Here is a 15,210-nt window from a genome sequence, read left to right as displayed (position 1 = left end):
CTTCATGTCTCTAGCAGACCACAAACATTCCACAAGTGCACATCTTCATCAATAGACTGTGAGGAGACGTGATCCATTGTTACTTCTTTCCACTGATGAAGACGATAGTGGACAATCCTTCAGCCGGAGCAATCTGAAGGTTCTGGTCCTATCTGGCTATAGACAAATTAGGGAGATCCTGGAGGCCTGGATCTTGAGAGAAAATTCAATCCACCAGAACATGGATTTGGATGCTTTCCGGGAGCTGATAAGAGGTCAGGAGCTTGTGCAGCAGACAGATTCTAGAGAACCAGGATTCCAGCAAGGTCAACACCCAATGGGCCAAGTCAACAGCAAACCAATAAACCAGTCGTGAACAATTACGAACTGGGCTTAATGTGGACACCAGCTTCCCATTACTACCCAACCTTCTCACTGTCTACACACTGGTGATGTTACCCTGACTGGCCATGAAACCTTCACACCAAATATGCCAAGTCTGGCAATTAGGTAAACATCAGATGTCTGTGTTGGTTACAGAATGATCAGTCTTACCGTCAGGGTGTTTTTCAGCAAGTCCCAGGAAAGAAGCACAATATATCACAATCCAGACAATCAAGGCTCTCCTGCAAGTAGAAGGAAAATATTTTTGAAACTCACTGCAGGCAGTCAGCAAATCGCTTATTACAATTAATTTATTTGCGCTTCAGTCAGTTTTGTTTACTAAAAGACTACCGGCTTTGGGTGAAAGACAATGAATGCAAATGAATGCAAATGATTGTAAAGAGAATGATTGTAATCAAAATTAATTAAAATTAATTACTATCTACGCTACGGGGGGTAACAGTGTCCAACCAGCAGACAAGCGCAACACTTTTTTTTTTACCGAAATTTCAGAAATGCAATTATTCTGTTTATTCTGAGAGGCTCTTATAAGGCCTGTGCACATGATTATATTTTTGATGATGCTCCTGGATTCAGTTAGTACGTTGCATTTAATGTATTCATTGCTACAACCTGTATGAAAATGACCCTTTTTTCCCTGTAGTAAAATTTTGTGCAACATGGAGCAATTAAATAATGGCCCAAAATGTTTAATTTTTCAGACGACATTCTTAATTAATGTTAAATTAATTCAAAATGCAATTTATAAGCTATTCTTGCTGAGAATATAATATAACTGCGCACTACAACTACATTTATCCATTTAGTAGACGCTTTTCTCCAAAGCGACTTAAATTAAGCTACTTATAATGATTTACCCATTTAAAGAGCTGGATAACCTTACAATATACATATATATATAATCATAACATATCACTATATATAGTTATATCTGTGCAGAATTATCCTGGACGCTTCGGTGCCTCTCTTTCTGCCTGTGGGAGACAGTGTTCAGTGCCAAAGTAGCCTGCGGGGAGGCGTGTCCTCGATTTGAGGTTCTGTCGCTGAAAGACCCCCAGTAGAGTGAAGGATATGGAAAAATGAGAGAATGGGAAAACAGGGAGGGAAAGGAATCAGGCAGATGGTTCTTGCGTGCTGTTATTAATAAAGAAAAGTAGAGAAACTCATAATAAGTTGTGTACGAACGACTGGGCCACACGCTGGAGGATTGTACAGTTCACCGAAATGCAATATTCCGTACTATGGTTCACCATGCTTCACCACAGGTTTACATCATGACAAACTAAATAGAGAAAAATGTCACTGGGAAAGTATTGAGTGTAATGACTAATATTCTACAGTAATAATAACTGCAATACTGGGCACTATGCCGTACTATGGTACATAGAAAAGTACTGGGTGTAATGACTGTAATACTATGCTGTACTATAGTACATAGGAAAGTACCGGGTGTAATGGCCGCAGTACTGCGCACTATTGTTAAGTGCAGTCCTGCGTACCACGGTAGAGCACAGAGTATGCTACGCTGCCAACCCCCCCCTCCCCCGCCCCCCACTCACCGCGCGCTGGCTGCCGGGGTGCCGCACTCTGTCCCTCGCCGCACGGACAGCATGGGGGGCCGCTAGCGGACCGGGGGCCTCTGGGAGAACCGGGGAGCAGTGCTCGGCTGCACTTGGACGGGTCTCCTGTGCTGCGGGTCCCTCATGTCCTGCTCCTGTCCATCCGAGCGGCGGCAGCGGGAGCGCAGAGTGTCGCGCGCGCGCGCCCGCGCGCCCCTTTAAATAGCGGTGTCCGGTTACAGCGAAGAGCGCCGCTCTCCGCATCTGTCCGCATCTGTCCGCCCGGGACCAGGTCCAGCGGTACCTCAGGTCCGCTTCATTCAGGGCGGAGGGTGGGCGTTTCCGCAGCACGCGCTTCTACTCTCAGTGAGTCTCACATGATCATCATCATCATGGTACTGTAGTCAGTAGTGTGGTGTACAGTACGACAATTAATATGAGTATTGCGCAGGCAGGAGCGGTGAATGAATGAAAAATGCCATGCACTCACGAAATAAAAGTGCATGAAATAAAATGAACAAGTGCTCACGAGCGCTGCATAAACTAAAAAATTTTTCTTTTATGTCGTTTTATGACGAAAACAGACACGCTTCCAAAACTGCACCTCTCTCTGTGTCTGTCAGCTCTTGCATCATCATGTTGTAGTAACACAGGTGTACAGGTGCACAGATACACAGGTAGACAGGAAGGAAATGAGCTTTGCTGCTCTTCACTTATTTACATTCACATTTCTTTATAATGATGTACATGTAACTGTAATTGTAACTTTAATTGCGACTGAAAATTCTCTTTGCTTGCTGGAGTTTTAGTTCCATTGCATGTGATCTCATTTCAATGTTGGTTCAACACAAGGAAACCTAAAACCGTCGTGCGATCAGAGTGATTCTGACTGCATTGCTGTGTTATTAAAGGTGTTATTATTCATTTCAGGTGAAGCAACTGGCAGATGAGAAGTTCACACCGGTGTATGGCACACGGTAAAGTACTAGTGCTTACCGTACTTCCGAAGCTCAGAACTGTTGCAAGTTTCTCCAAACTCATGAATATGTAGAAGCCAGAATGTTCAGTCATAAGACACAGGATAAAGGGAATAAAATAAAGGAATAATGTGCCTTTTCTAAATCATGGAGAATCTACTAGTCAACTTTAGTGACACTTTTTCAGGCAGTAAATTGTAAAATGCACACTAAAGGTGGGCTGCTTTATTAATTATTTAATTATCAAATTAATAACTATGTAAGGGGAGCGCAGTGGCGTGGCAAGTTTGGCCGGGTCCTGCTCTCTGGCGGGTCTGAGGTTCGAGTCCTGCTTGGGGTGCCTTGTGATGGACTGGCATCCCGTCCTGGTTGTGTCCCTTCCCCTCCAGCCTTATGCCCTGTGTTGCTGGGTTGGGTTCTGGTTTGCCTCGATCCCACTTGGGACAAGCGGTTTCAGACAGTGTGTGTGTGTGTGTGTGTGTGTGTGTGTGTGTGTGTGTGTGTGTGTGTTTGAATTATTTAATTATTTATTCTGCCATGACGATCGAGACGTTCCGTGCCGAGCTGGGGATCCAAGATGCCATTTAGCAACATTATCATTACTACTTGTTACACACTGGCTTACAAATTGTTACTTTCTAGAATGCCCAGGAGGGGTGGGCAACCACTGGCCCGTGGACCCCCAGAAGTTTTTTTCTCCCTCAACCTTCAGTTGGGAGTTTTTGTTCCTTTCCCCGGTGGCCAGTAGGTATACTTATAGCTCTATAATAAGTTCTTCATTATGGCAGCCATTAGTCGACTGTCTTTGTTTGTATCTCTTTCTCTTGCCTTGTGCCTTTGTTAAAGTGCTCTGTGTCACTGCGTGAGAAGAGCGCTCTATAAAAATAAATTGAATTGAATAAATTTATTAATTATTCATCAATTATTCTCAGAGTAACACTATTAATGCTGCAGTCCATCCTGTGCTGTGCGCAGCTGTGTTTGTGCTTGTCCAGATGTTTATGCTGCAATCTCTGTTGTTGTCCCACCTGTCCCAGGTGAACGCTCAGGGTGTCCTTCGCCACGTTGAGACCTACAACAGCGCACCGCTGTACCTCTTCTCCATGTCCGGCTGAAAATCACCTCATGAACCTCCTGACCGTTCCATAAATTGCATCTTTAGGCCATTAGATCTTCCCCATAATGACCTGGGGTGGGTGTGACTGCATCAGGGGATTTACATCCTCTCTTTCTCTATCTCAGTCAACAAATGAGGAGGTATGGAAATTAGAGGAAATTAATATTACTGGTCAGGCCCTGGGTCAGTGTTTGATATGAAGGTGAATGAAGAAGGTCTCAAAAATGTCCAGTTGCAGGGCATAAACATGTGCTGCCTTGACACTGCAGTGCCCTTGAGAACAGGTCTCGAACCAGTGCAGCGGTGAAAAAGCTCTCCTGACACCTCCGTGGAGGTCAAATAGCGGGTTATTAGTCTGCACTGCTCTCCGTACACTAATCCTTCATAGAAATGTGTTCCTCATATGTTTTGTATATGCACTATATTTAAGGGCAGCACTTCTTACTACTTACTACTTACAATGGGTCACTCATCCATACATCAGTGGAACACACACTCTCTCTGTGCCACTCACACACTCTCTCCGTGCCACTCACACACTATGGGAGAACCTGAACAGCATGTCTTTGGAGTGTGGGAGGAAACCAGAGCACCTGGAGGAAATCCACACAGACCGAGCGGAGATCGAACCCACATCCTCTCGCACCACCCAGGCACTGTTAGGTTTCCCTCTGAAATTACAGCTGAGCCCCGCAGCAGCCGCCAGTGGCTGTGTAATTATGGCTCTTCGCACCCGACCTCAATGTACACAACATACCTGCTTCTCAGAAGTCGCCCGTTTCAGAGCCCAAACAGGGGGATCAAAAGAGTCACTCACGACAGTGGGCCCGTTCTTCTTATTCCGTCATCACCCGGGACGTCGGTCCCTTTTGACCTGAACTACGCATTAAGGGGACAAATATTTGAGTACGAAATGGATAACTTCAGTGGTGTCTTATGAAACAGGTTCTATCTTAACTGGGAATATATATATACATGTATATGTAATGATGGTTTTTAAGTCGAAACGTTTTATTTTGCGTTGTCATGGTCAGCGTAAGGGTGGCGACACCGAAACAAAACATGGTGATTTTATGGTTGCATCTTCATGGAGCGGTTTCACTGTGTTTACACTTTGTGGGTGAACGAGTGGGGCTCCCACATCACTTTGCAATAAAATGGGCAGAAACACAACGTGTGAAGAGTCGACCCACGATTTGTGCATCGGTGCACAAAAACCGCTCGTTGTTCCGACCGTCAAATTGTTCGCTGCTGGTTTATATCCTTAAATGTTTATGCCGCACTTGTGATTTTCTAGCAGGTTCCACATTGTCGATCTGCGTTCCACCTCATCCGCTGCATCTTTTTTCGTTTGTTTTCCCCGCTGTTGTTTTTGCTGCAGTTACTGAGACAAGACGAAAGCCACACAGGATTCACGCTCCTCCAGCAAACGGTCCTGGAACGATCCCGACATCATCATTCTCCGACCGCAGCCGTTCTACAGACCTGCAGCGAGTGCTGGACACAACCGACTGGACATTTTTATTTTAATGCCATGCATGAGCTTCCTTTACTTAGAAAAACTTGCACAAAAAAGGGTCTTTTAATAACAGCAGGAGCAATAAAAATTTTTTACAATAAAAGTCTGCAGCACAAGGAAAGGCCTTTGCACCGACTTGATTGTACAAGGTGATGCTCAGGTCTCCTCTTCATTTCACCTCTCCTCTGGGATTTCTACTACTGATCACTTTATCACGTATGAGATTTAAACCCTAAACCAAGATTCACTCACGTTTAAAGTGTTTGCTCTTGTGCTCCATGTTATTATCCTCACATGTAGTCAGTAAAGTACCACAGGTCAGAGTAAAACTTCTCTCTGGAGAAAACGCTCATCATTTCTGGCTGAGTGGGCTTGAGATTCCCCCATATGCTGCCGGTCATTTATTGCAATATTGCAGCCCGTCTGCCGCTCGCTTCCACTTCCCAGTTCATTGGAAGTCGCTTTGGAGAAAAGTGTCTGATAAATAAATGAATGTAAATATAAAATTGCCCGACTTTGTCTAACAAGGAGGACCCAGGTGGTCAGAGAGGTGTTTCTCATTCCTGTTCTTGTGTTCCTGTGACACCTTCACTAGAGAGGACCACGTTCACAAGGAGTGAAAAAGAGACTGGCAGAGAGAAATAACTAAAAATATAAGCTCTCCCTCCCCACAAAAAAAACACAGAATCACAGAACAAAAATTTAGGGAGAACTTTTTTCCGAAGAAATAATAAAAATTATTTTTAAAAAAACACACTCAAAACACTGCAAAATTCGAGGTGGTCGCCTGAGCTGAGCCTAAAAGTTATAAAAAGAACGAAACCTTTACAAACAAATATGTCAGTTTGAAGTTTACTGTTAGTTCAAAAAATACAAAACTAAAAAAGTCAGAAGGTCCTTTATGCTTTTATAATAATTTGAACTACACGTTCCAGTGGGCAGACGTGTGAGAAAAGAACACATATGAACGTAGTTTCACAACATAATGGTGAAAAATGTAATTAACCTGCCTGACATGGGTTTGCTTTGAAAGATATGTTCCTAATACATATAGCATAACAATAATAATAATAATAATAATAAGAAGAAGAAATTTGGAACATTTTAGCAGAGTGTCGTTCATTTCCAGACCCACTATGGCTGGATCCCGGCCTCCTGGAGCCACTCGGATGAAGCACAAGGGTCCCGCTCGGAAGAGACCCGTGAGCCACGGCTGAGCAGGAGTGCTGAAGGCTGAGATCATTTGTTTAAAAGAAGTGCCTGCCGGGAAACATGTTCCGAACGGCAGCCCTGAAATCAAAGGTGTTCATCACCTCCTCCGTCTCATGTCCTCACTTGTCAAGGTATCGCATGGGTGCTCCTTAGAACGTTGACTAGTGATAGCAAACATTAAAATATTTAAAATACAGTAAATAAAAGTGAAACGTGTATGGAGAGTTCAGCACTGTGCTGTACTGTACTGCGGTAAATGTGGGCAGAGTGCGGGAGGCTCAGCCGGTACTGGCACACGTTCCATCGCACGTGGCCACGTGTCCGATTAACTTGCAGGGACCGCAACTAACTGCAACTAACTGTGACAGAATGACGCAGGGAGTTGCAGAAATTACACCCTGTGATTTATATATAGATATAAAAGACAAAAACACTTTTGTCGGTTAACAGAACTCCTTCTCAGGTGTCTCATTAATACACTTATTTGGTTGTCATTCTCACTTGAAATGTTAAGCTACTTACAATTATTGACCCTTTTACATACATTTTACTTTTACAATAAATACATTTAAATGTAATGTAAATTTACATTTTACACATTTATCAGAGACTTTTCTCCAAAGCAACTTCCAATGAGCTCTATGTAGTGTTACTATCAGCCCACACACCTTATTCACCGCGGTGACTTACACTGCTAGATACACTACTTACACTGGGTCACTATGTAGCTGAGTAATTTTACTGGAGAAATTAAAGAAAGAAAAAAGTTCTTCAGCAGGAGGTGGGATTTGAACCTGGGGTTTTTGTTTGCATGGTGATTGACTCTGACCATCATAAACAAGTAACTATCAATTCAGTTGTTCAAATTATACAACCAGCTTTACCAGCTACATGCTTGCCCTTATTTGGTCACAGCGGTCTGTGTTCTGGGGGGCAACAGTGGGCTCTGGTGGCAAGAAATGAAAAGAATGGCTTCATTGTAGCATCCACTGAACCAAAAGTCATCTGTGGAAACATTATATTCCATTATTTCCACCCCCAACTCGGAACCCAGATGAGACTCGCTGGACTTGAACAGGCTGGACTGTGGAGGAGACCCCCCCCCCCCCGACTTCACAAGAAACTTTACACTTCATTTTACATTGCTGATGATGTGTTCAGGTGCATCTCCAGATGTCTGTAATACAACAACATTTTATGTTTCTGGGAACTTTTGTCATGTTTGGTCTTGATCAGTTGATTCCATGGGTTAGATGATCTGAATCCATGAGTCTTCTTAATTGGTTCATTAGGTTTGAGAATCGATGTCTACAGGATCATTTTTCCTCCTTTATTTTTCCAAAATGTACTGTTATTTCTCTTTTTAAAAAATTACATTGAGTTTGAGATTTATCCGGAACTCGTAAAGGTCCAGAATAAAACATTCCAACCTTTCGCACCTGAAAGAAATGGGAGGGGCCTTCTTTACGGAGCAACATATTTTATTGTGGGGCAGAGCAAATCAGACAAATGATTCGATGGTTCCAGGGTCCCGGAGAATGTGGATCTTTAGTAGGTAGACACAGTCGTCATATGTTATTGATTTGTACCGATTTCGGAATGCACTTCCAGGGCTGCAATGACTCCACAATTGCTGTATTTTTAGGGGTAATGAACACACCTATTGTATTTTCCCTCTTCTGTGCTTCATTTTAATCTTGCAGAAAGCAGAGATTTGGGAAACCGCATAAGGTCAAGTAGATGGTGCTGTACAGGACACCGACTCGCACCGCGGTACATCAATGGGAATCCTTCAGTCGGACGCACCCCCCTGGTGTCTGCAGCATTCTTCCACTTCCCATGAGACAAAACAACCTGTCTGCCAACAACACAGGCCTGGCATGCTGTTGTTAGACATTCACTGAAATGACTGTTTTGAGTTGGAACCACGAGTTAGAAAAATCCCCGTGAAGCTGAGAGACTCCAGTCACGTCTGGTTTACATGAAGCAGACACAAACACGTTAGCCTGCTGAAGGAAACCTGGGGAGGGACACCAGTCACGTTTGCCTTCCCCCGCGTCCATCAAGTAACAAGAGACAGGTCTCTGACCAGAATGGTGTGTTCTCGTTACGTCCTTGAGCGCTTGAGCACACACAGAAACTTTGTTGTGGTGTAACCGTGCCCAAGATGATGTGACAGTCTAATGTACCGTATTATTTGTAATGAACTGAGTTTCCAGCTGAGTTTGGCTCGTGGGCCCGAAGTAGGACAAGCACTTCCTTCTTTTCAGTTGGACCGCGTTGCTGTTAACAGTGTCCCGTGTGTTACTGCATTTGGCTTAAATTTTTTTGTTTTTACTCTCCTAACCATGGCACCAAAGTGTAAATGTGAAGCTAGTGATGGTGATGCACCGAAGAAAAGGGAAACGATCACGACTGAAACTAAAGCGGAAATAATAAAGTGATCGAAAAAAGGTGAAACGCCAGCGAACATTGGAAAAACGTTGGGCTACAGTTGGTAATAATAGAGCATGTCAAAGGCTCTGTCCCGATGTCTTTCTTTCTCTCTCTCTCTTTCTATTGCAAAGTAGATAATACATATTGCATATAATAATAAATTCTAACATTTACTACTATATTCTCTTTCTATGTCTCTCTCTATTATAAATACTGTATGTAGTTACATTTGTCGTTATTATAGTTATTATCATTACAATCATTACATTGTATTATTATTGTATTGTTATATTAAAGATGTTTTAGTGTCTCCAGAAGTGCTTCTTTAATATTTTTTATGCGTAGAAAGGTATACTATATACTAAGAGAAACATTTGACAAACTGACATTAGATACGAACCGTACCTACAGTAAGTGCTCCTCGTAGAATTTAGTCGAGTCCCAGTGAATTAGCCCAATACTGCAGTTTTTACTGGCACACATTACACAAGTAGCTACATACGTATATAACTGAGTGAAAGCCTTTCAAGCAGCTTGAACTTTTTTTAAAGATAACGTAGTTTGTGGGCAAGTCTGGAGATCAGGAGAGAAGTACATCTGAAAGAGGTCAGTTCTGAGATCCTTCTTGAATACATACAGGGATTCAGCAGCTCTAGGGGAGATACATCAAGTCAGTGGAGGGAGATGGGGGGGGGGGGGGGGGGGCGTGTAACAGAGGAACGCTTTGGCAGGTCGAAGGACAACCGGCTGGACGAGCTTCATGGCCTCAGACAAGGAGGCGGGAGGGAGCTGCTGAAGTTCAGGTGGGATATTGCGCTGCTCTGTCCCGGACAAACAAGGCCTGCCGTCCACGGCGACTCTCGGTCACTTTGCACAAGGTGATCTATAATATGCGCAGCGGCTGGAGACGCGAGTGGTGATTGTGACTCCTCAGGAGAAGACAACAGCAAACCACACCTTGCATTCCCTGGATTCCTGCTGGCCACTGGCCTTGGCCCTTGCAGAAATACGACCACAGCAGAGACCAAGGAATTTTAGCCACGGGCAGAGGGGTTGTCTCTCAGACAGGGAGCACGAGTATTTCACCAGCCTGTGATCTTCTCCTCTGCACTGAAGCACTGGCTTCACTGGCTTCACCTGGCTGCTTCACCTGGATGAAACGTTGTGCTGTACAAAAGTGTGTGTGGCCGGCATCATGAATCTGTACGATGAAACTCAAAAAAGCAGGATTTTAATCAAAATGTATATTTTTGTCTGTTTTTATATTTTTATTCACACATGCTTAAGTGAGCAAGTTTTCGCAACGATGTTTATTACAGAGTTTGAACCACCAATGGAACAGGAGAAGGGTTGGACTTTTTCAGTGAAGTATTGTAATAAAATGTCATAATAACGGTTTTACACTTAAAACGGAACAGATGTATCCCTGTCAGTGACTTGAAAAAACACAAAGAAGAAACCTGAAGTCTGTTATCTTTGAGAAAAACTCAACGATCTATCAAATCAATTGTACTGTTTGCTTTTTACAGATAACAGAAACAATCTAAGATGCTAAAAGATGTAAATCTAAGACATTATTTTATAATACGTAGGGGTGCGGTGGCGCAGTGGGTTGAACCACAGTCCTGCTCTCCAGTGGGTCTGGGGTTTGAGTCCCGCTGGGGGTGCCTTGTGACGGACTGGCGTCCCATCCTGGGTGTGTCCCCTCCCCCTCTGGCCTTACGCCCTGTGTTACCGGGTTAGGCTCCGGTTCCCCGTGACCCTGTACGGGACAAGTGGTTCTGAAAGTGTGTGTGTGTGTGTGTGTGTGTGTATTTTATAATACAAAGACCAGTACGCTGACAAGTCACCCTATGTTATTGAAGGGGTGGGCGGTGGCGCAGTGGGTTGGACTGGGTCCTGCTTTCCAGTGGCTCTATGGTTCAAGTCCTGCTTGGGGTGCCTTGCAACAGACTGGTGTCCCGTCCTGGGTGCGTCCACTCCCACTCCAGCCTTACGCCCTGTGTTGCCGGGTAGGCTCCAGTTCTCCATGACCGCGTATGGGACAAGCGGTTCAGAAAGTGTGTGTGTCTGTATTCTCAAAGGAAGGAAAAGACACATTTAGTCGAAACAAGTGAAGCTGAAAGATCTTTCTGATTACCTGACAAGGAAAGATCACAAGTACCAAGGTTACCAGAAGGGAAGTAAAAACGACACGGATGAATCAATACTCTACTGTAATATGAGATACTTCAAGGATGTGAGTGTATATGTTATATACACACACAATTTCTGAAGCGCTCGTTCCATACGGGGTCGCGGGGGACCGGAGCCTATCCGGCAACTCAGGGCACAAGGCCGTAGGGGGAGAGGACACACCCAGAACGGGACACCAGTCCGCCGCAAGGCACCCCAAGCGGGACTCGAACCCCATACCCACCAGAGAGCAGGACCTTGTCCAACCCACTGCACCACTGCGCCCCCTAGCTGTTACTATGCTGGATCATATGGTAAGCAGTGTTTAGCCTGGTACCTCCAGAAACTGGGCGAAGCTCCTAAACTCCTCATCTCCGGTGCTACTATCCGTCAGTCTAGGATTCCACATTGATTCAGTGGCAGTGGATCTGGGACCGACTTCACTTTGAGCATCAGTGGAGTCCAGACTGAAGATGCAGGACATTATTACTGTCAGAGTTTACACTCCGTCAGTAGCAAACCAGTGTTCACACAGTGTTATAGAGTCGTACAAAAACTCCCCAGACACACAGTACAGTTACCTCACTGCTGCAGCTGAGATCCAGTGCAGTTGACTCTTATCTTATACATTTACATTTTATACTTTTATTCGATACATTTTTAACTTTTTGATCACAGAAATATGTTAAATGAAAATTGACATACATCTCAAGAGTAGCCATAGCATTTGCAGTTAACGAATACATGTATGAATGGAAATTCAAAGTGCTACAGGTCATTAGAAACACATGTTGGTGTTTTGATACATTAAATTTTTTTTGTTTTTTATGATTTTTGGGTGACATATTTCTCATTCTTAAGAAATCATTGTAATCCAGTGCCCTCATAGTTTTCATTTCCTGTCGAACAACATATTCTACCACAAGACATCTGAAGATGTCAAATTGATGATGAAAAATGACCAAGTGAGACAGGAGGCCAAGAGTGTTTCCCGGCACTGTTCCTTTGTCTCATCTGGGACCCGACACCTTCAGTCCCCTTCAGTCAGTGTCTATTCCATCCTAGTGTTGGTTTCTCATTCTCCAATTCACTACATTCACTTGAAACAAACCGAAATGTGTCCAGAAACGGCTGAGAGAAAACTAAGGCCACAGTTGTGACGACGAGAAGCTGCGGTTGTTCCGTTACCTGATGTCTCACAACAAGAGGGATGAAACATTACTGTGCAAAACCCTTTTTTTACACGACACACGTTCCTGCTACGTCAGTGTGATGTGCAGCAGCGTCGAGAGTCCAGACAGAGATCAGGGATGGTGATGGAGGGTTTACTGCATCTTTATTGTAACTTTTTTCTCACAATAAGAGAGCAGAGCTCCAGCACACACACACACACACATTTTCAGAATCACTTGTCCCATACACAGTCGCAGGGAACCAGAGCCTACCCGGCAACACAGGGCGTAAGGCCAGAGAGGGAACGGGACACACCCAGGACAGGACGCCAGTCCGCCGCAAGGCACCCCAAGCAGGACTTGAACCCCAGACCCACCGGAAAGCAGGACTGTGGTTCAACCCACTGCACCACCACACCCCCGTTACAGAGCTCCAGCTAGGAACAACAAATGAAATTAGCAAAGTGGAGCTGGAAATAAAGACCACATGGTGGCGTCACCATCAGGTCTGAGTGAGAGTTGTTGCGCTACCTGGAGGTTACATTCAGCAGGTACTTGATGTTCTCCATACGATTCCTACACTCCGCACATCACTGCGGCCTTTGCCCTGATCTTCTCAAGGATCCTCTCGTGGTCTCTGATGTCTTCAGCAACTGTCCCAATGACACTAACAATGTTCTAACAATGTGTGTTTTGAGCCCAGAGGCAGAAATGACTGTCAGCTCATTCTATGGCCCATAGCCCTAACCCGGTGAGTCTCTGGTGACTATTTGACCTGGTGACTATTTTGAAGGATAAAACTAATTTGGTTTTCCACTCCCACCGTATCCCATGTTGTCTGTTCTCTGTTGAAAAAAGACCATTGAGGTGAACTTCATCATGCTGCACATTGCACTAACAAAGAAATTAAATTCTAACCTGACATTTGATAAATCTGCACGTTGCCTCCTCAGCACCCTGGGGACAGGTGAACATTTTCCTGCTCCATTGTGGGAACAGCAGAAGCTTCCTGCCCATGCAAATATCAGTCTCACCCCAACGGTCCTCAGTGCAGTTTCAACGCCTGAAATACCCCAGACTGGGCCACATGTGTGAGGGAGGTACATGTATTAGTGATAATAATTAGAAAAGATGTGGAAATACATGAGATTCAATGGGAATTATTAAATCTCCTTTCGACATTCAAGTTCCACAACTTCAAGTCACGCAGGCTTCCGCGACGACTATAAAGACCAAACTCCTCAATCAACCTACTAGACTACATCAATGATCGGTGAAGACGACGTCTAACGGTTTACGATGCAGAACCCTGAGGATGTTTCCAACATAGGAAACGAAACATTGGGACTAGTTTCTATGACGATGCAGTCTACTCCGGAAGATGTTAAATTCCAGTTACACAACTTCGTCAGTTCATTCATTCATTCACACACACACACACATTTCCAGAACCGCTTGTCTCATACGGGGTCGTGGGGAGCCAGAGCCTATCCGGCAACACAGGGCGTAAGGCTGGAGACACACCCAAGACAGGACACCAGTCTGTTGCAAGGCACCCCAAGCGGGACTCGAACCCCAGACCCACCGGAGAGCAGAACCCTGTCCAACCCACTGCACCACCGCGCCCCCTGGTCAGTTTACTCAATATTACAGAAATAATTAAAAGTTTTTTTTTTCCAGTACAATTTACACTGAATTTACTCATATGTGCCATGTGCATAGTTACAGACCAGTGATAACTGATAGCATTTTTGTCATGCATTTATATGGGGAAATAAATAACACTGAGAGGAGGATCAAAGTGAAAAATACCAAAATATGCCTAAATATATACAATCATAGTGACGCAACACTATCCCCGTTGTTACAGCAAGTTTAAAAAATTGTAGCTCAGGTTGTGACACACAAGGAGTGTTTTAGTGTTATTTCACATATACTTGCAGTGGAAACAGAACATTGACCAGAAATACGGAAGAGACTTAAACCAACAGTTTTAAAGTTTTGCGCTGTAATATCCTTTATTAAATCTTTTTTTATTATTTAATAATTATTGTGTATGAGTGGGCTCATGTGCGTTTCTTCTCAAATTGGTCACTTTTATGTCCATTTGCAATAACAATATGAGTGTAATGCTTGCAATGCAATTCATCAGTGTTCTGGAAGGGAAACACTTTGCTAAAAGTATTAAAAATGAAGAACCCAGCGGGTCTGTGACACGCCAGGGATGGTGAGTTTTTATTTCCTGTCTTAATGAACACAAAATCAAATGAAGAATATAAAAAGTCATTAAACTTCATCTGACTATCCACGGAAGATCCATATTTATTATATATATATCTCAAAAAAATGAACTAGGAAGATCACTTGGAATCATGGGTATTAGGATTTAGCCGACACTTTTCTCCAAAGCAACTTACAATGTTAAGGTCACAATTATTACATGCTTACAATCATTTACCCATTTATACAGCTGGGTAAATTTACTGGAGTCACTTAGGGTAAGTACCTTGTTCAGCCCCAACCCCCCACCCCCCACCTCCTCCCCTCCGCACATCTGCCCCAATCCGGGGTATTTTAGGTAGTGAAACTGCACTGTGAACCGTTGGGGTGAAACTGAGATTTGCATGAACAGGACGTTTCTGCAGCTCCAAGAATAGAG

At 44.0% G+C, this 15,210-nt stretch overlaps 1 protein-coding gene across 1 annotated transcript in view; it reads right to left on the bottom strand.

Moving 5' to 3' along the window:
• Nucleotides 1–2,199, bottom strand: part of LOC108920134 (collagen alpha-1(XXVII) chain B-like) — a 43,925-nt gene extending 41,726 nt beyond the window's left edge. Inside the window, exons 1-2 of the mRNA XM_029247504.1 lie at nucleotides 1,944–2,199; nucleotides 535–605 (exon numbers count right to left, since the gene is read on the bottom strand). Coding sequence (XP_029103337.1) covers nucleotides 535–605; nucleotides 1,944–1,996 — 124 coding nt within the window. The 5' untranslated portion in view covers nucleotides 1,997–2,199. The remainder of the gene's footprint in view (nucleotides 1–534; nucleotides 606–1,943) is intronic.
• Nucleotides 2,200–15,210: the final 13,011 nt, after the last annotated feature.

This window comes from Scleropages formosus, chromosome 21 (assembly GCF_900964775.1).
Source record: "Scleropages formosus chromosome 21, fSclFor1.1, whole genome shotgun sequence".
NCBI classification, from domain to species: domain Eukaryota; kingdom Metazoa; phylum Chordata; class Actinopteri; order Osteoglossiformes; family Osteoglossidae; genus Scleropages; species Scleropages formosus.
This window is presented reverse-complemented; position numbering and strand designations above follow the sequence as displayed.